The sequence below is a fragment of the Terrapene carolina genome, unplaced genomic scaffold (assembly GCF_002925995.2).
Source record: "Terrapene carolina triunguis isolate 2854851 unplaced genomic scaffold, T_m_triunguis-2.0 Scaffold51711, whole genome shotgun sequence".
In the NCBI taxonomy this organism is placed as follows: domain Eukaryota; kingdom Metazoa; phylum Chordata; order Testudines; family Emydidae; genus Terrapene; species Terrapene triunguis.
In genome coordinates this window covers 8,893-29,659 of record NW_020716062.1, presented here as the reverse complement: position 1 = coordinate 29,659, position 20,767 = coordinate 8,893, and the positions used below count along the sequence as shown (strand labels likewise).

The 20,767-nt window shown below is 57.2% G+C and overlaps 1 protein-coding gene and 2 non-coding genes across 3 annotated transcripts; 1 reads left to right on the top strand and 2 right to left on the bottom strand.

Annotated features, from left to right (window-relative positions):
* Nucleotides 1–4,492: 4,492 nt before the first annotated feature.
* On the bottom strand, nucleotides 4,493–4,566 carry TRNAT-AGU. The gene has a single exon. It is a non-coding gene; the product is annotated as a tRNA-Thr (tRNA).
* Nucleotides 4,567–5,896: 1,330 nt separating this feature from the next.
* Nucleotides 5,897–5,970, bottom strand: TRNAT-AGU. Its single transcript has one exon. It is a non-coding gene; the product is annotated as a tRNA-Thr (tRNA).
* A 2,856-nt stretch (nucleotides 5,971–8,826) lies between these two features.
* Nucleotides 8,827–18,493, top strand: LOC113405944 (zinc finger protein 271-like). The gene is made up of 2 exons (XM_029914467.1): nucleotides 8,827–8,936; nucleotides 16,810–18,493. The coding sequence occupies exon 2, from the start codon at nucleotides 16,821–16,823 to the stop codon at nucleotides 18,324–18,326; it is 1,506 nt and encodes a 501-aa protein (XP_029770327.1). The 5' UTR covers nucleotides 8,827–8,936; nucleotides 16,810–16,820; the 3' UTR covers nucleotides 18,327–18,493.
* The last annotated feature ends 2,274 nt before the right edge of the window (nucleotides 18,494–20,767 follow it).

The window sequence follows — 20,767 nt, the reverse complement described above, 5'->3', positions numbered from 1 at the left end:
GGTGTGGGCGGGGGGTCAGTGGGGGGCTCAGCGGGGGGCGCTGTGCTACAGGGGGCGGGCGGGGGGGTCAGTGGGGGCTCAGCGGGGGGCGCTGTGCTGCAGGGGGCGGGCGGGGGATCAGTGGGGGGCTCAGCGGGGGGCGCTGTGCTGCAGGGGGCGGGCGGGGGGTCAGTGGGGGCTCAGTGGGGGGCACCGGGCTGCAGGGGTCAGGCAGGGGGTCAGCGGGGGGGAACCATGCTTTGGGGTCAGTGGGGGGCTCAGCAGTGGGGCACCGTGCTCTGGGACATTCCTGTGCGACACCCAATCATGCTTCTAACCACTCCTGCGTCCTGGGGGGCGTGTTACGGGGTGCGGTGGGAACAGACACCGGGGGGCAGCGGGGATTCGGGGGGGTGGTGGATTTGGCTGAGGTGTGGTTGGAGCTGATCTGACCCCCTCCCCTTTCATCCCAGCCGCCCCACCTCTGCAGCCTCCCCCAGGGGGCCCATCCCTGCCTTACCCTCCCTCCCTTGCTCCTAGATTTACTGAAGCCCGACATCAAGGACGACATCAACTGTGTGAAGAGAGTGGCGCAGGATCCTCAGGGCATGGAGGCTTGGTAAGGGGGCTCCCTGGGCGGCGGGGTATTCCCAACAGAGGAATTCTGCATCTCGGCACTGGACGAGACCTCCCTGTGTGGCATTATGTGTGGGTGTTCGCCAGTTGCCCCGCCCCAGAGGTGGCTGCACCTCAGCACCGGGCGAGCCATCCCCGTGTGTCGTTATGTGCGGCCGTTCTCCATCTGCCCCGCCCCAGAAGTGGCTGCATCCCAGCGCCGGCCGAGCCATCCCCACAGGTTCTCTGTCAGTGTTACCGTCCTGGTGACCCCCCATCTCATCTATCACTTCCTCTCCTTCAGGGACGACTGGAAGGAGCATTGCGAAAAGCAGGACCTGACCGAGTGGGTTGAGAGTTGTAATCTGTGAGGCCCGAGCGTGTCTCCCCCACGGGGGGCGTCTGTCCTTCCTGTGTCTGTCTGTCCGTTCACACGAATGTATAAAGCCCGTTGGTTGAAATCTTCTCGCTGTGTGTCTCTGGTCAGACGCCCGCGCAGGCTGGCAGGGCCCCGAGAACCTGGTCCGAGACCCTGTGAAGTGAAACCGGTGAAGTGAAGTGAATGAAAACCCTCCAGTGAAAACAGATCAGGCCCCGGGGCCCACCCCAGCCCGGTACCCGGAGCCAGGGCTAACAAGGTCACCTGGTCTCCTCCCGACTCGCTCTTTGTTCTCCCGCCGGGCCCCCCATGCAGAGGGCCAGGGTCGTCGGTTGCTAGGGAACAAATCGCCAGGCCGTTGTCCGGGGGGAGGGCGGGAGGGTGCAGGATCTTTGGATTCTTCTGCAAAGAAAAGCCCTTTCCCCCTCCCCCCGGTAAATCATGCGGTACGCAGGGGAAACTGAGGCACACACCTCAGTGGGGTGGGGGCGTGGCCTGGGCGGAGACGTGGGGAGCTCCCCCCAGCAGATGGACACCCGGGCCCCCCTAGGGACAGCCCTGCCCCCTGCAAAGCAGGTGCCCTGACTGCTTGCTGTCATGGCATCTGGCCCCAGCAGCAGAGAGCCTATTGGAGCAGACCCCAAACTATCCCCCCAAAGGTGAAGGGCTAAATCTGCCTCGCACCAATGGCCCAGACACACCAGAGAGATCTCCCCATGAGGCACATGGGTTGCACAAACAGCAGGTGAGACATAGGGGCCTCCATCCCTTGTGCCAGCACATCCACGGGGATTTGCACTCAGAGGAGTCAGCGTGCGACCCGTAGCACCACAGGACCGGCTGTGGGGCAGCTCTCGGGCCACCTCCGATGACCAGCCCTGAATTGGGAGAATTATCTGCCGCGGGCCGAAGTCCTCCACGGATCTCTCTCTCTCTCTTTCCGCCTCCACTCGCTCAGGAAATGAACGTGAGCGCAGGCAGCCACTGCCTTTCCTGTGTCAATAGGCGCCCAACCCACTTCCTGTTGACTCTCGGGGTGAAAGACCCACAGAGGACTTGCTAACGGGCTTTGTCTCCAACAGAGGTGGAGCCTCAGGGCCCCTTGACCTCACAGGCCCAGCTTACATGGCGGAAGCAAGACGTGGCTGAGAATTAAAAGTCGACCCTGCTTTGGTCACACACGAACGAAGCATTCTTATTGTTGTCATTCCTTGCTGGCCCTGGCTGCCGGGGCGGGAGCACAGTCTTCCCGTGAGAGTCCCCCCACCAGTTATGCCCCCCTCCGCTTGATTCTCCCCAAGCCCCAATTCGGTCCCCTCTCACTCGGCGCTAGGGTGACCAGATCATAGACTCATAGAAGATCAGGGTTGGAAGGGACCTCAGGAGGTATCTAGTCCAACCCCCTGCTCAAAGCAGATGTCCTGATGTTATGGGGACAGTCCCAATAGTTGAGGCTTTTTCTTACATCGGCGTCTCTTACTTCCCACCCTCTCCCGATTTTTCACACTTGCTGTCTGGTCACCCTCCTCGGTGCCCGCTTCCTTCGTGCTCGGAAGGGAGGCTGGCGATCCTAGGGAAGGTGGGGTTGGCGTCGTATGTCGATTGGGACCCGACGAGCGGGTCGGCCCAGAGGGTTTGGGGAGCCTGGCTTTTCATGGTTGCGCTCTGGAAGGAAGAAAGAAAGATCCGGCCCTAGGAAAGAGAAATGTGACGAGATCTAAACCAGAGCAGGACTTTGGGCTATTCAGAGAAATGGCTGAAAAGGGGAAGTCCCAACTGACGCTAGGGGCAAATAGTGAAATACGGGCCTTGACAAGAATCAAACTTAGAAAGTCTCTGATAAGAAAGGGATTAAGGAAATTTGTTACACACCAGCAGCAGGGAAAGTAAACCGATATCTGGGCACCCACTTGGCATGTCCTCCAGCTGATCGCGGCCGACGGGAGGTGCTGCGGGGAGGAGCTGATCGGGGGGGGGCTGCCGGTGGGTGCTGAGCAGTCGGTGCCTCTGGTGTAAGCGAACGCTCCCTGGACTCCATAAAAAAATGGGCCGTCTGATGTATTGACTGTCTATTGATTCGTGTTGTTCTTGCTGGGGAACGCTGGGATGGCTGCAACCTTGGTCCGAGTGCTCGGGGCTGCAGTATCTGAAGTGCCCCATCAGAGCGACACGTACATAACACACCCAGGGGCGGCAGGTTTGTATCATTTTTGGTGGTGCCCAGAACAGATCCAAGTCCCCCCCCGCACACCTGCCTTGTAAGCCAATAGACAGTAACGCCTCACTTAAAGTTGTCCCCGTTAACGTTGTATTGTTGTTACGTTGCTGATCAATTAGAGCAGTGGCTCTCAAACTTTTTGTTTGAAAATTGCTGAGGGTCTTGGCGGACCCCTTAATGATCTTTCCAAATGTGGTTTGTACTGTTAGCGAACTATTGTAGAGCGCTTTGGATAAAAGCGCTATATAAAAAAACCCTAAATAATAATAAACTTGTTTTGTTCTACACATAAAAGCACACAACTCATATTTTCATATCAGTAGTCTTAACCTTTCTAATGCGATGGATGTGCCCTCTCTCCCCCGCCGCGGCAGCCTCCAAGCTGGGACTCGGAAGAAGGGGGGGGTCTCTCCCTCTCTCCCCCCCGCGGCAGCCCCCAAGCTGGGACTGGGAAGAAGGGGGGGTCTCTCCCTCTGTCCCCCACCGCAGCAGCCCCTGAGCTCTGGCTGGAAAGGGGGGGGTCTCTCCCCAGCAGCCGCGGCCCTGAGCCTCTTTCCCTGGCCGCCGTAGCCCTGCACGTCCCAAATTCCCCCCATCCCCTCTTCTCACCCCACTGCCCCTCCCACCTATCCCCTGTTCCCCCCAACCCCACCACCTCATCTTACATGTGCATCTTCTCCAGGGTCCAGGCACCTAATTAGAGGAGCCACGCCCGTGCGGCTCCACTAATTAGGTGGGTGGCCCTTCATTCTCTCATGTGCGGCCGCCCAGGAGTGCTCCTTAGAGGGAACTATCCGCGGACCACCTGAATGGCCCTCGCGGACCAGCGGTGATCCGTGGACCACAGTTTGAGAACCTCTGAATTAGAGAACATGCTCGTTTAAAGTTGCCCAATGCTCCCTTACAGTGTTGTTTGGCAGCCGCCTGCTTTGTCCATGCGGAGATAAAGGAAGATGGAGGCACGCGTCAGGACCCTAATTGGGCCTTACCCCTTCCCCAAAGTCTCCACCCCCTCCCTGCTCCTATTGGATCCCTTCCCCAAAGCCCCGCCCTGGCCCCGCCTCTTCCCTGAGTGCACCGTGTTCCCCCTCCTCCCCCCTCCCTTCCAGCCTCGCAAAACAGCTGTTTTGCAGCACAAGCGCTGGGAGCGAGGGGAGCTGCCACACCCATCAATTTTTCCCCGTGGGTGCTCCAGCCCTGGAGCCGGTGCCTATGATTGCCAGCCTGGCCTAGGGAGGGTTCTTCGGTTTCCTGGAAGGAGAAAGGAAAACATGAGTAGAGGAGATGAAAGACACAGAGCCAGGCACCACTGGGAGTTGAACCCAGGATCTCCTGTTTACTAGACAGGTGCTTTAGCCAGCTTAGCCATGGTGCCCCCACATGGAAAATACTTCAGAACGGCTGCACTTGATGGGCCAAGAGGATACCAGACAATTCCAAAGCAGAGACTTACTCCATTTCCGGCAGGCCGGGCAGACATGGAGCTGTCTGGCTCCCTAGGCACTCAAAGCCACAATAGAGCACGCAGAGACTTCCCAAGGTGCTCCCCTCCCCACAGCAGCTGTGAGGGTGTGGTGGGTTGTATTCTGTGGGTTGTGCTCGTAGCAACCTGGGCTCGACTCTGAGTCATAGCGAGCTTTTCATCAGCCCCAGACTCACTGTTTTCCGCCTTCCAACACTTAGCCGCAGGGAAGGCTCTCAGTGTCTGGCCCAAATGCTTAAAGCATTGCCCGGAAGGTCTTTTCGGTTTACGAGGAAGAGAGACAAAAAACGGAGCCGCGCAGACAAGCTGGGCTCAGCGAGGAACAACTGGCCGGCCACGCCGGCATCTCCTGGTTACGGGGAAGGCTCTCCCGAAAGGCCACTCGCTAGAGGCCTCGCAACAACCCCTGCAGATGTTCATCTAGAAACGCAAAGAGCTGCCGACACAGTTCTCCACTCCCTGGAGACGTCCAGCTCTCAGGAGCTCCGTGCACAGAGGCCCCTGCTAGCGGAAAAGGGCTTTGGCAGACACTCTTCTGTCCCCAGCCGTGGCCACATAGTGCTTAGTTCTCTGTCTGGTGCCTTCCGCGGCTGCAAGTGGAGTTACGGCGGCCGTTTGTTGTCTCCACGCTTGTCGGGTGCCTCCTTCCGACACGTGTCCCCCGAAATCCCTGTGTCTTTTGCAAGCGTTTGTACGGCTAGACAAAGGCGGGTTTGTCCATTTCCTCCAAAGACAGACAACAAGGTGGGAAGAGGAGACACGTTTGGTGAGGCACCACTGGGAGCCGGATCCAGAATCTTGTTTTTACCCAGCAGGTGCCTTGACCAGTTTAGCCACGGCGCCGCCCTTGGAGGCTTTTCTCAACCTGCTCCACTTCTTCCCCAACGACAATCGAAAGCGAGGTGAACTGGGAGTAATGCTCCATTTCCTGCCAGCCCTGCGGAGGTGGCGCTCTCCGGATCTCCGCACGATGACATCCCCAGCGAATCGCAAGGGCCCGTGGCATGGGCTCTCGTCCTGTTGCAGTCAAAGCCACCTCCTTGCCAATGCCCATCATGGCAGCCTTTTCATCGGCTCCTGGCTGCATTCTTTCCAAAGAATCCAGCCAGGAGCCGCTGCTCCACAAAGAGGTCTCTTCTTTTACAAGCCTTTGCCAGCCCGGCCTAGGGAGGGCTTTTTTCCTGGAAGGAAAAAGGAAAATGTGAGCAGAGGAGACAAAGCCAGGCACCACTGGGAGTTGAACCCAGGATCTCCTGTTTACTAGACAGGTGCTTTAGCCAGCTTAGCCATGGTGCCTCCCTCCTGAAATGCCCCCCATGCTGCTGTACTTGATGGTCCCAGATAATACCGGCCAAGTCCAAAGCAGAGATTTAATCCAGTTCCCGCAAGACCGGCAGACATGGAGCTGCCTGGCTCTCTCTCTCCTCTCCTCTTTCTCCCCGGAGCTCTCCTTTCTTACGCCATGGTGACAAAGCACTGGTGTTGGCAACATTTTTGTCACTCAGGGGTGTGAACCCCCCCCGAGCAACGTAAGTTTTGCCGGCATAACCGCTCGGGTGCACAGCCCCGTGTTAGCAGGAGATGCTCTCCCGTCCCCACGGCTCTGCCGCTCGCGGCGCCGCTGGAAGCTTGTATGTGTAGACATGGCCTTACTAGGGGAGCTCTGACCTGCTCCTGCCTGTCATCCCTCGGGGATTTCTCACCTCTAGGGCCCGGGCGCCCTCTTTTAAGGGCAATTGCAGTGAGCTGATGGGTGACGGGTGCACTGGCTCTGTTATAGACTCATAGACTTTAAGGTCAGAAGGGACCATTATGATCATCTAGTCCGACCTCCTGCACAACGCAGGCCCCAGAATCTCACCCACCCACTCCTGTATCAAACCTGGGTCTGAGCCATTGAAGTGCTCAAATCGTGCTTTAAAGACTTCAAGGTGCAGAGAATCCTCCAGCAAGTGACCCGTGCCCCATGCTGCAGAGGAAGGCGAAAAAAACCCCTGCCAATCTGCCCTGGAGGAAAATTCCTTCCCGACCCCAAATATGGCGATCAGCTAAACGCTGAGCATGTGGGCAAGACTCACCAGCCAGACACCCAGGAAAGAATTCTCTGTAGTAACTCAAATCCCACCCCATCTAACATCTCATCACAGGCCATTGGGCATATTTACCGCTAATAGTCAAACACCAGTTAATTGCCAAAATGAGGCTATCCCATCATACCATCCCCTCCATACACTTATCAAGCTTAGACTTGAAGCCAGATATGTTCCCGCTCCAAGGGGCAGAGCTGCCCTGTGACACACGTAGCCGCGAGCAGGCAGGGGAGAAATTTCTGCGTGGGGAGTTCTTGTGAGATTCCAGTTCCTTTAATTTCAGGAAAACCCAGCCTGGGTAGGGAAAAGCCTTCGTTTCCCAGGAATCAAGCACAGACTAGAGAAACAGAGCAGCAAATCCCAACCGCTAGATCATTGGCTCTCAACCTCTCCAGACGACTGTACCTCTTTCTGGTGTCGGAATTGTCTTGCCTACCCCAAGTTTCACCCCACTTAAAAACGACTTGTTTACAAAATCAGACATCGACACACAAAAGTGCCCCAGCACGTTATGACTGAAAGATGGCTGACGGTCTCATTTTTACCAAATCATTATAAAATAAATCAATTGGAATATAACTATTGTGCTTAAGAACATAACGTAAGAACATACTGGGTCAGACCAAAGGTCCATCTAGCCCAGTATCCTGTCTTCCGACAGTGGCCAATGCCAGGTGCCCCAAAGGGAATCATCAAGTGTCCATCCCCTGTCACCCAATCCCAGCTTCTGGCAAACAAAGGCTAGGGACACCATTCCTTCCCATCCCGGCTAGTAGCCATTGATGGACCTATCTTCCATTTCAGTGTATAGCCTATAGAGCGGTATAAACAAGTCATGGTCTGTATGAAATTTTAGTTTGTACTGATTTCGCTCGCGCTTTTTATATAGTCTGTTGTTAAACTTGGCAAATGTCTAGATGAATTGATGTTACCCTCTGGAAGACCTCTTGGTACCCCCAGGGGTACGTGTGCCCCTGGTTGAAAACCACGGCCCTAGACTACCAGGGAGGAGTGGGGAATTTCATGACGCATGACACACACAACACTGAAAATTCCTGTTTCTTCGTTTTTTTCCAGTGAGCTCATTTCCCAGCAGAGGAAAACAAATATTTTTCTCCATTTCATGACTTAGGCTTTGTCTACACTACGCAGCTTTTAGCGACACACCGGTGCCGCTCTACAGCCGGGATGCTAAAAGGCGAGTTTGTAGGCAGGAAAAAATCTTCCACCCCCAACGAGCGGCGTTAGCGTTGTCGGCCGGAGCTGTTCACACCGACACTTTTCCTCGATAAAACGTCTGTCTTTCGGGGTGCGTGAGTGTGTTTTTTTTCACACCTCTGAACGACAACAGTTTTGTCTTTCACTTGCCAGTGTAGACAAAGCCTCAGATAGGGGCATGAACGGGCAGAGACAGGCACGTCCCGGCATCATCACCATCAATTTGAACCTAATGAAAAACATGCAGTTCAAACCAAACCTTTCCTTTCTTGATGCTCTCCCTCACTACTCACCTGCCGCCCCCCGGCCCCGGGGAAGATAAAGGGCCTGAGGCTTCGTCTACACTGGAAACTGAACGACAAAACTTTTCTCATTCAGGGGTGTGTCAGCGCCCCACTTCAGTGGGTGCAAATGCCGCCGGTGAGGACGCCCATCACCGGCAGAAGGAGGGTCGCGCCTGGACCCCAACAGCGGACTGAACTACTGCGGGGTCTGGAAGCGGATCTGAATTAAGTCGACCTAATTTTGTAGTGTAGACAAGAGGCGCTTTCCTGTTCCCGGGGGGCATGCGTTCACTCTCCCGGGGCTGGATCGGGGCCAACAGGAGCCAGAACCTCTGTGTGTGTAAACACAATGACTCTGGAGGAGGAGGGCTAGCGGTTCCCTCCTGAGAAAATCCTCTGGCCCAGGGAGTGTGTGACAGGCTGTAGCCCGGGTTGGGCTGGAAGCAGACAGGAAGGGGCTGGAATAGCTCGGAGCAAAGGGGTGCTGGCAGGAAGGAAACTGGGAGAACAAAGAACAAGCCGCAAGATGCAGCAGCTGCTGCCTCTCCGGTGGGGTCTGCGCAGGGGGAGAGCCCTTCATTAAAGGGGGGAGACCTTCTCCGGCTGGAATCTGCCCCCCTAGGGCAGCCCTGGGCTCTGCGGACACCACCCCCTGAGCTGGAGACAGCAGGTAATTGAGGGGGAGAGGGGATGCTGGGGATGGGGATGAAAGGGAGCCTCGGATCTGGCAGCCCCTGGGAATTTCCCCCCTTGTTCAGGAGACTGGGCTGGTCGGTGCTTTGACCAGGAGCAAACCTGGGGAGATTCAGGGATTTCCCCTGTGTGTGTGTGGAGGGGGAGGTGGGCCAGGCCAGGCCAGGCCAGGGCAGGGGTGGCAAACAAGGCCGAGAGGGAGGGAAGGGGAAAGACAGTGTGAAAGGCGGTGGATTGGACTGGGTGCCTCCAGGGGCAGCCAGGTCAGGGGGCTAATGAAATCCTCGCTGGTTTTGCCACTTGTCCCTCAAATGCGGCTAAAATTCTCCCTGATGATCACCGGTGAATATAAAACCCCTGCAGAGCCCCCCTCCCACCCCCGCTTTTCTCTCAAATTATTTGCCTCTGTCTCTAGCCTCCTCCTCTGATCTTGCCCCATTTTCTCTCTTAATTCTTCAGTGTCCCTTTAAAATCTCCTCCGATGTGGGATATTTCCCCACCCGTTTGACCTGCCGCAAATTGTCCTTGTTTCGATGGGACATGGTTGCCCCCGAGTCATTCCCCAAATGGGAAGGGGGTCAGCGGGTGCAGCTTGGAGAATCCTGGAGACTCGGCTGCTTCTGGGGTGGGCTGGGGCGGCCGCTCTCTGCCAGCAAGAAGGCATGGAAGGGGTAAGGAGGGGGCTGCTCAGTTCGAGGTTACCCAGCCCCAGGTGCTGTGTCCCCAACGGCCTAACATTGCTCCCCGCCAGCTACCAGTCACCTGCCCACCCCAGCCGCTGTCCCCACCCCACTACCTGCCCCATAACCCATCACTTGCCCTCTTAAAGCAGCATCCCAAAAGCTCCTTGCGCTGTCTGGCAGTGGTGGTGGGGAACTGTTCCTGTCCGCAGGTCTATTTCACTTTCCTATCCCATCCCTTCTAACCTTCCCACCTGTCTCAGTTATTTAACAGTGTCACAAAACCTCGAAAGAAGAGGTAAATCTAGGGTGACCAGACAGCAAGTGTGAAAAATCAGGACGCGGGGTGGGGGGTAATAGGAGCCTATATAAGAAAACGACGCAAAAATCGGGACTGTCCCTATAAAATCGGGACATCTGGGCACCCTAGATAAATCTGTAATGGTGAGAGACACTGGTGAATCATTGGAACAATTTACCACCGGCTGTGGTGGAGTGTCCATGACTGACCATTTGTAGGTTGTTCGGATCTTCTCATCTCTTCAGATCTTGGCTTTTTCTCTCTCTCATATGATCAAATATTTCGTTTTTCGACCTATTTTCTCCCCAGTTCTCAAAGATTGATATAAAATACCCTAACATTTTGCCCTGCTTCCCCCCCCGCCCCAATCATGTTACTCATGTTGTTCTTCTTAACTAGGGTGACCAGATGAGGTAAACAAAATATCGGGACACATGGGGGCGGGTGGGGGAGCAAAAAAAAAAAAAAAAAAGCCGAGACAGTCCCGCCGGCGGAGCAAAAAAACCCAGCGCTGCCGGCGGATATCGGGACAAATTGCATCCTGACCAAAGATCGGTCGGGACACGGGACAAACCCCGAAATATCGGGACAGTCCCGATATTATCGGGACGTCTGGTCACCCTATTCTTAACCTCTGAGGATCGGACAAGAAGCAATGGGCTTAAATTGCAGCCAGGGCGGTTTAGGTTGGACATTAGGAAAAACATCCTGACTGTCAGGCTGATTAAGCCCTGGAATAAATTATTTAGGGAGGTTGTGGAATCTCCGTGAAGAGCAGGTTGGACAAACCCCTGCCAGGGACGGTCTAGATAATAGTTCGTCCTGCCTTGATTGCAGGGGACTGGACTAGACGACCTCTCAAGATCCCTTTCAGTCCTACGATTCTATGATTCCAGTTAACATTCCCTGAGATTTCCCCGTCTTTCTAATGATCAAATATGAGTCTAAAATCTCCACAGATTTGGGCCTTTTCTCAAATTCTTGACCATTGCTATAAAAGTCTAGCACCTGTCGCCCCTTTTCTCTCCGCTTATCAAATCCCGCTACGAAATTCACTCGCATTTTCTCTCTTTACCGCCTGTTGGCCACTGGTATAAAATCCCTCACAGGGGCCCCCTAAAACAGGAAGTTATTTTGGCATCGCTGGGACAGGTCGACAGGGCCGTCCTTACCAATGATGGTGCCCTACGCAGCCCGAGCACCTGCTCCCCCCCGCGTGGAGGGTCTGGGTTGCACTCAAGGCCTGCGGGCCCGGGGGATTAGTGGGGGGCCGGGAGCAGGAAGCGGAACAACCCGGCCCCAGACCGCTCTGCTCCCCCCGCCCCAGCCATGTGGCTCAGGGGAGGAGGCTTGGGGGAAGGGGGTCTGCCTCCCCCCCACACTCACCGGCGGCGGGAAGCGGAGCGACACAGTGGGAAGAGGTGGGGCAGGGGCAAAGGGGGTTGTGCCGGGCCCCGCACCCCCTTAGGAAAGCACGGAGGGGGCAGCTGGGGGATGGGGCCCCCAATGTCGTGGTGCCCTACGCAGCTGCGTATTCTGCGTATGCCTAAGGATGGCCCTGCAGGTCGACTATCAGTTTCACCAGAAAGGAACTCAGATCGGAGGACAGCTCTGGACCCAAGCTTGACTCTCTCCCCTCTTCCCCTTTTAGGAAATGGGATGTACATTTATCTCCCACCAAGGCCGGGAATCCAAACCTCCACCCCTCACCCCAGTCCCAGCTTCTTCACCGGGGGGACTCAGCTAAGAACGGCGCGTAGATCTGGTACCGAGAGGTACCGGGTCCCTTTAATTCTCTCTTCCGCCCGTTAGAGGGGGTGCTCCCAAGAGAGACCGGGAAAAGGCTGGGGCATCAAACAAGCTTGTAAACCGGTGACACCCCAGACGGCAGCTAAGCATCCCCTGGCACAGCCGCTGCCGACCCCTGGGCCGTGGTGGCCCCGCCTCTTCCCGTCCCTGCTCCGCCCCTTCCCCGAGGCTCCAATGCCCGCCACTGCCTGGCTGAGTCCCTCCTCTCCGTCCCCGCCCTCCCCCACGAGGCCCCCTTCCCTCGCCGGCCATTCACCGAGTCCCTGCGGGCAGTGGGGGTCTTGCGGGGCAAGGGGGGTGGGGGAGAGGAGGGACGTGGGGAGGGGCGGTGGGGGGTTGGGGGGGCCCAAGTGGGAATGGGGGCGGGGCCTGGGTGGAATGTGGGTGGGGCCAGGGGAGGAAGAGGCGGGGATGCGGGCAGAAGAGGTGGGACTAGAGGGCTAGCCACCCCCATGAGTGACAGCTGCCCTCTGGGACAATGCCCGGGGGAATTTGATTCTGCTCTCCTGGAGCGTTTGCTTCAGAGACGGTTACTGGAGGGATAAACCAGGTCTCCGAGGTTTAATCCTGGCGGGTGGCTGTAATAAAGTCCCTAAGGCCATGATTTCACGACACAGATTTGTCGACTTAGGGTACGTTGGCGATCACCCCACTGCTGCAATAAAACCGCGTTGGCGCGTTCATGCAGCGCTCCGGGCGACTCCCCTGTCGGTGCTCTTGCATCGGCAGCGAGAGCAGTGCACCATGGGTAGCCATCCTGCCATGCAAATCGCCACCCTCTGCCGCTGGGAGTTCTGGGCAGGGACCGCAGGGCCTCACGGGGGCGGGCTCACCATCCCGGGATGCGGTTTTCTCTGCCCCGTCATTTCGATGGGCTTCCGACAACATTTTGTGCCACTTTTCAACGGCGCCCGCTGCCCTTGTAAACGGCGCTCCTGCCATCTCCGTTTGAAAGCACGATGGATCCCATTCTGCTCTCCCGTCTTGCGCCCGCGCCGAGCAAACAGGAGGTGGAATTTCAAAGATTCCCCAGGCCTTTAAAGATGGAGGGGCACATGCCTGTGTATCTGGCTGCAGGCACAGGTGCTGGAACTAGGGGTGCAGGGGGTGCTGCCGCACATAAGAACGGCCAGACTGAGTCAGACCAAGGGTCCATCTAGCCCAGTGTCCTGTCCTCTGCCAGTGGCCAGTGCCAGGTGCCCCAGAGGGAATGAACAGAACGGGGAATCGTCAAGTGATCCATCCCCTGTCGCCCATTCCCAGCTTCTGGCAATCAGAGGCTGGGGACACCATCCCCGCCCAGCCTGGCTAATAGCCATTGATGGACCTGTCCTCCAGGAACTTATCTAGTTCTTTTTTGAACCCTGTTATAATCTTGGCCTTCACAACACCCTCTGGCAAGGAGTTCCACAGGTTGACTGGGCGTTGTGTGAAGAAGAACTTCCTTTTATTTGTTTTAAACCTGCTGCCTATTAATTTAATTTGGTGACCCCTAGTTTTTGTGTTATGAGAAGTAGTAAACAACACTTCCTTAACCTGACTGAAGTCAGCACCCGCTGACTTGAAGTGGCTTCCATTATATGCAGGGTTTACAGTTTGGTTCAATGGCTCTCAGCGCCCCCCACTGTACAAATTGTTCCAGCGCCCCTGGCTGCAGGGCAGCGGAGTTCAAACTGGTGACCAGAGGGGTCCCCATGGGCATTATGGGATACCTCCTGGCTTTTCTCAACAAAACCGTGTCGTGTAGAGTTGGTCTGCATGTTTCCCAGGCTGCCAGAACCTTGAAGGTCTGGTTGTAGGGGAAAAAGCCCACGGGGGAATCAGGGAGGGAAATGGGAAAAAGCTCCGTGTGAAATTTCTCCAGTTGCTTTTCTTACGTTTACAGCTGCAGAAGAGCATTCCCGTTTCACTCCAGATCTAGGTGGCCAGGGGCCCGGTTTTTGACCGGAAAGGGTCAGCCACGTGGCTTCACCACCTCGTTAGGCTGGGCGTCTGATCCGTCAGCACCCCTGCTCCGCCCCGCGAGAGCCGTTCAAGGAGTCCCACTGAGACAGACCCCGAGGGAGACTTGTACAGTCTTAGGGACCATCCACCCCCCCGCTCCCTGTTCCCTGACCGCCCCTGGACTCCCCCTCCCCTGACTGCCCCCCACCACCCCATCTAACCCCTCCTCTCATTCCTGACAGCCCCCCCGGGACCCCTGCCCCATCCAACCACCCCTTCTCCCTTCTCCCTGACCGCCCCCGGAACCCCTGCCCCTCACTGCCCCCTGCTGCCCCATCCAACCTCCCCCCTTCTTCCTGACTGCCCCCCCTGGGACCCCTGACCCCCTGCTCCCCACCCTCTGACCTAGGGTGACTAGATGCTAAGTGGAAAATATCGGGACCGCCACAAGGGGGGGGTGTCTTTTTAATTGTTACTCTCACCCGTCCGGGTCTTCGGCAGCAATTCGGCGGAGGGTCCTTCAGTCGCTGATGGTCTTCAGCGGCATTTCGGCGGCGGGTAATAAAACTTGCCGCCAAAGACAGAAGCATCTGCCGCCAAAATGCTGCCGAAGACCCGGACGGGTGAGTGTAAAAAAACAAACCAAAAAAAACAGCCCGAAACAAAATATCGGGACAAATGGCATCCCAACCATACTTCGGTCGGGACGCGGGACAAACGCCTCAAAATCGGGGCAGGCCCAATTTTATCGAGACATCTGGTCACCTTACTGTGATTGCCCCGACCCCTATCCACGCCCCCCACCCCCTGACCACCACCCCGAACTCCCCTGCCCCCTTACCGCGCTGCCTGGAGCACCGGTGGCTGGCGGCACTACAGCCGCGCCGCCCGGAGCACCAGGACAGGCAGCCACGCCGCCAGGCTGGAGCCAGCCACGCGCCAGGCTGCACAGAGCACCGGGTCAGGCAGCCACGCGCCAGGCTGCACAGAGCACCGGGTCAGGCCGGCTCGGCAGCTGCGCTGTCCAGCAAGAGCTCACAGCCGGCGACGGGGCGAGCTGAGGCTGCAGGGGAGGGGGAACAGCAGGGGAGGGGCCAGGAGCGCAGGGGATGGGTAGAAGGGTCCTGCGGGCCGGATGTGGCCCGCGGGCCGTAGTTCGCCCACCTCTGGTCTATTAGCTGACCGGAGCACAGCATAGGCCGACCGGGATTAGCACAGAGAAATAAAGGCTGCAGCAAATTCCATTCTAGTGATCCAGGGTCCACAGCTGTTTCCCTCTGTCACTCCCTCGGAGCTCCTCGGTCAGATTTCCCTCTGAGCAGCCCCCCGACTCCTCATCTCATACCCCCGCAAGTCCTTTGCTCCCGTGCGGGGGCCCATGCAGCTCTGCCCCCCCCTCTGAGCAGCAGGGAAGTCGGTTGCTAAGTGTCCACAATGCCGCTGCATTCCCAAGAGTTTGATTGACACGAGACCTAAGGCCCCCAGACAGCTAAGCACTGTTCACCCCTGTGTCTTAGCCCAAACAGTCCCTTTCCACCCACTAAGTAACCATGCAGTGTATGAGGGAAACTGAGGCACACTTTGGGTTTCCTAACTAGATTACAGAATATTCCCACTTTGTCACAGCGGGAGAAAGGAGGGACCCTGGCTGGGGAGGAGGTGGGGGCCTGACTGCTGGTGATAGGGGCCGAGAAAGCTGGAACCCCCCTCACACCCTTTCCCCCCTGGCATGCTCGGCCCCTGTGCCCGGTAGCCGGGCCTGGGAGGGGAGCAGCCCACCGCCGCCTCCCCAGCCAGGCTCTAGGGCAGCGATCCGGAGCAGCCAGCTTCAGCCGGCATGAGAAGCGACTCTGTCCACTCCCTGCCTGGGCCCGGCTGCTAGGGAGAGCGTCCGAATGTGCCGGGGGTGTGTGTGTGCAGGGGGAGAAGGATGGAGCCCCCCTCGCAGATAATGTGGGGCGGGGATTGTGCGTCAGCTGGACTCAGGGCCGGGGAGTTGCTGTGCAGAGGAGACACGTGGGGCGCTCACGTGTCCTCCCCTTGAGATTCAGGGCCGCCCAGAGGGGGGGGGGCAAGTGGGGCAATTTGCCCCAGGCCCCGGGCCCCACAGGGGCCCCCACGAGAATATAGTATTCTATGGTATTGCAACTTTTTTTAATGGAAGGGGCCCCCAAAATTGCTTTGCCCCAGGCCCCCTGAATCCTCTGGGCAGCCCTGTTGAGATTGTGCCCCCCCCCGTCTTCAGCCACATGGGACTCCACGAGTGAGCTTCAGCCCCCTCTCCCACCAGGCTTCAGCTCTGGTGTCTAAAAAAACAATAAAGATCCTACATAAATAAATTACTATGATTTGGACCTGTACATGTGTATATTTATTTGTTTTTTTCCCTAAAGTTAATTAAGTATTTTAGGAAAATGTGTCTGAGCGGCCACCAGCAAGAGTTGGCCAGCAAAAAGTTCGTTGCGAGAACTTCTGAGTGTCCAGCCCTTAGTCCCCTGGACACTGACCGTCTTCACCAATCTGTGTCTTGCAAAGAAACAGTTCGCTCCAGCTTACCCATTTCACCTCAGATCACAGCTCCTCTCTACCCACAGTACTTCGATGAGTTAGTAGCAAAAGCGAGGGGAGCTGGATTGAATTGAGCGTAGAGGTTCAGTTGCAGGAAGGAGAAGTACTGGACCGAAATGGCTTCATATAAAAATAAAATCATAACCTGCCTTCTAAAGCGTAAGACTTCATGAACAAGGGACCCTCATGTCTGATAAAGTGTAGCACACCCATTTGTAGCTCACCCATTTTGGAGCCAAACAGGCTGTGATCCATCTTTCCGGGGAAAAAACCTTTTGCTGTCAGTTACCCTCCTTGGTGAAGGAACCAATATGTCCCTTCCTCTGAATGCTGGGGTGGGTTGTGGATTCAGAGTTGATCCCCTCCCATCTCTTTACTTTGGGGAAGGGTTTTTTTTTGGGGGGGGAGATTTCAGCTCCTGATTTCTTTGATTCCCTCCGTCACTTATTTTGGTTCCTTTCCCCCTTTTCCCATCCCTCTCTCGGAGGTTTTCTGTCTCCCCGGCACAGGGGATGACCCGTGTCTGGATTCTTTCTCTGTCCCAGCAGGTGACGCCGGGATGGCGAGTGAGAACGGGGAGGAGAAGCCCCAGCAGGATGATGGTGATCCAGGAGGACGTTTGCTGTGGTTGGCCAAAGCCTGTGAGAGTCAGCGCAGGGCGGAGGAAACCGTCAGGAGCTGCTCACACCGTGTGAGCATCCTCACGGGCGAGAGACCCTACACATGCTCTGAGTGTGGGAAAAGCTTCAGCCAGAGCTCCTCCCTTATTAGACACCAGAGAATCCACACAGGAGAGACCCCGTTCGCATGCGCCGAGTGCGGGAAACGCTTTAGCCAGAGCTCATCCCTGGTCACCCACCGGAGAATCCACACCGGCGAGACGCCCTACACCTGCGCCGAGTGCGGGAAAAGCTTCCGGCGGAGCTCAAACCTGATCACGCACCAGAGAATCCACACCGGCGAGACGCCCTACACCTGCGCCGAGTGCGGGAAAAGCTTCCGGCAGAGCTCAAACCTCATCACGCATTGGAGGATCCACACCGGCGAGACGCCCTACACCTGCGCCGAGTGCGGGAAACGCTTCAGCCAGAGCTCAACCTTCATTCGACATCAGACCATCCACACCGGGGAGACGCCCTACGCCTGCGCCGAGTGCGGGAAAAGCTTCAATCGGTGCTCTGCCCTGGTCACGCACCGGAGGATCCACACGGGAGAGACGCCCTACAGCTGCGCCGAGTGCGGGAAACGCTTCAGTCTGAGCTCGACCCTCATCGCACACCGGAGGATCCACACCGGAGACACGCCCTACACCTGCGCCGAGTGCGGGAAAAGCTTCCGGCAGAGCTCAAACCTGAACACCCATCGGAGGATCCACACCGGGGAGACGCCCTACGCCTGCGCCGAGTGCGGGAAATGCTTCAGCCAGAGATCCACCTTTATTAGACATCGGCGAGTCCACACGGGGGAGATGCCTTACACGTGCTCTGAGTGCGGGAAAAGCTTCCGGCAGAGCTCGACACTCATCACGCATTGGAGAATCCACATGGAAGAGGCCCCCTACGCCTGCTCCGAGTGCGGGAAACGTTTTAGCCACAGCTCTGCCCTTATTAGACATCTGAGGATCCACACCGGGGAGACCCCTTACCCGTGCTCTGAGTGCGGGAAACGTTTCAGCCACAGCTCTGCCTTGACCACGCACTGGAGAATCCACACGGGAGAGACACCCTACAAATGCTCCGAGTGCGGGAAAAGCTTCCGGCGAAGCTCCGGCCTCCGCACCCATTGGAGGATTCACACCGGCGAGACGCCCTACACGTGCTCCGAGTGTGGGAAAAGCTTCAGCCACAGCTCCACTCTGACCACCCACCGGAGAATCCACACCGGGGAGACGCCCTACGCCTGCGCCGAGTGCGGGAAACGCTTCCGGCAGAGATCCAGCCTCATCACGCACCGGAGGATTCACACCGGAGAGACGCCCTACGCCTGCTCCGAGTGTGGGAAACGCTTCCGGCAGAGCTCAAACCTTATCTCTCATCAGAGAATCCACATGGGGGAGACACGCTGAATGTGCTCTGAGTGCGGGAAAAACTTCAGTCATGGCGCATCCTTCCTTAGACACCAGAGAATCCCCACGGGTGAGAGACCCTATACGTGCTCCGAGTGTGGGAAAATCTTCAGTCAGAGCTGTGCCCTTCTTAGGCATCTGAGAATCCACACTGGAGAGACACTCTACACCAGTGGGTCTCAACCAGGAGTACACGTCCCCCTGGGGATACGCAGAGGTCTTCCGGGGGCACATCAACTCATCTCGGTTACTGCCTAGCTTTACAACAGGCTACATAAAAAGCACGAGCGAAATCAGTACAAACTCAAATTTCCTACGGACAATGACTTGTTTATACGGCTCTATAATCTATACATTGAAATGCAAGTACAATATTTCTATTCCAATAGATTTATTTTATAATGCTATGGTAAAAATGAGAACATCAGCACATTTTTAGTACTAGGGTGGCCGGGACACTTTTGTATTTGTAGGTCTGGTTTCGTAAGCAGGTGAGGTGAAACTTTGGGGGACGCAAGACAAATCAGACTCCGGAAAGGGGCACAGTTGTCGGCAAAGGTTGAGAGCCACTACAGAGAGCTCTTGCCTTATCACACATCAGAGACTCCCCACAAGTGAGAGACCCAACACATGCTCTGAGTGCGGGAAACGCTTTGGTCGAAGGTCAGGCCTTGTCGCCCACGAGCATGGGCGGGGCGTATCGTAGGCTGGGGCAGGCCGGGCCTCCCTGTGACGAAGTGGGGGATTTTCTTATCTTTTCATGGTTTTCCAATGGTTTGCATGCGGAGGGGGTGGGACTCAGTGTCCCTGAGTGTTACTGGTTTAACGAGGGGAGGGGAGAGGGAGTTTGTGGTTACACAGGACCGGAGAGGGAACTTGGGGCCCCAGCCAATGGCCTGGAGGACGGATACCCCAGCGACTGGTGACCTGACGACCCTCACCGGAGACCCAGCTCAGGAGTCACAGCCGGTTCTGGCCAGTGGGAGGACAATGGGCTGTGAAGAGAGGACCCCGGTGACCTAACCAGCCGGTTCCAGCCAGAGGGGGACGGAGAGGAGAGGAGGCCCAGAGGACCCTGTTTCCCTGGAGAGAAGACAATGGACAGAGGCCGGGCTTGGGGCCGGTGATCTCAGATGCCCAGCTGGGAAGCAGGGGGGCTCGGGGCTGGGGGGGGGGAGGGCAGGCAGAGCCCCCCTGGATGCAGGGAGACTGGGATGTGCTGGGCTGAGGGAGGCCAGGCCTGAGGCCGGAGAGTTTCCTGTGCTGGGTTCAGTCGCTCAATAAACCCTCCTGTGTTACGCTGGCTGAGAGTCGCTCCGGTCTAGAGAACAGGGCGGTGGGGGGGGGCATCGTCCCCTTCGGGGGGTGGAGGCCCTGGGGGGGTCCGGAGCGAGGGGACTCTCTGAGGGGGCCCGTGGCAGAGACAGACGTGCTAAGTGTCACAGCTCACAGCTCAGAGAGGTGCGGCTCCAGGAGGTGGAGGGGCCTGACCCCGAGAGAGAGTGGACCCCCGAGAAGAGCTGTCGCACTGAAAGGGGCAGCCCCCCACAGACCGCACGGGGCCAAGAGTGGGCCCGAGCTGTGAGTCCGTGACACTCCCCAAATCAGCCCAGCGTGGCCCCTCCCACGGTCGACCCAGAAGCCCCCCTCCTGCTTGCCCTTCCCCCTTGGCCACAGGCCAGGCAGGCTGGCTGCTCCTCTTCCGGGAAGTGGGCTGCGGCTGGGGTTGGGGTTGGGGCCAGGGCGAAGGCTGGGGTGGCCTGCGGCCAGGACTTGGGGTGGCTGGGGCCACACAGCACTGGGGGCCCCCCGGGTGCTGGGGCTGGGATCCTTTCTGTCCACTCTGTGGCGGGAGGCGCTGGGAGGGGGGGGAGGCGCTGATCGGGGCAGGCTGCCAGTTCTTTTTCCATGGGTGCTCCAGCCCCAGAGCACCCACGGAGTCAGCACCTATGGGACAGAACGTCTCATTCCCAGTTGTTCGCGTGTTGATCAGAGTGGTAGGAGAAAGCAGCACAGGGGAGAAACGTCATTTCAGCCTCTCTTTCCCGAGGGAGATCAGGGATTCCCTCCTTCCGCATCGCCATCAAGATCCCACTTCTCCAATCCCAGCCCAGCCGTCCGCGTGAGCCGCAACAGAATTTATAATCCCCACTTTCTACCCCTCCAGCTCCTGCAGTGCCACAAGATACAATGTTCGCAGCCCTCTGCGGGTGAGTTTTCTCGCTCTGATCCTAAATCAAACTCACTGAGGCTGGAGGTGAAAGCGCTGGAGGGGGGATTTGAATGGATCCCAAACGCAGTGATCAGTCCCTGTTTTAATCCTGGTTTCTGTCCATCGGAAAAGTATTTCTGAGTTTTTTTCCTGCCGAGCCAGGATTCTTTGCAAGGTGGGAACGTTGGCTGTTTTCCCCCATTACCGTGATGCTAAAACTTTTTTTTTG

Coding starts and splice junctions, on each gene's coding strand:
- LOC113405944 (XM_029914467.1), top strand. CDS start 16,821: ATGGCGAGTGAGAACGGGGAGGAGAAGCCCCAGCAGGATGATGGTGAT.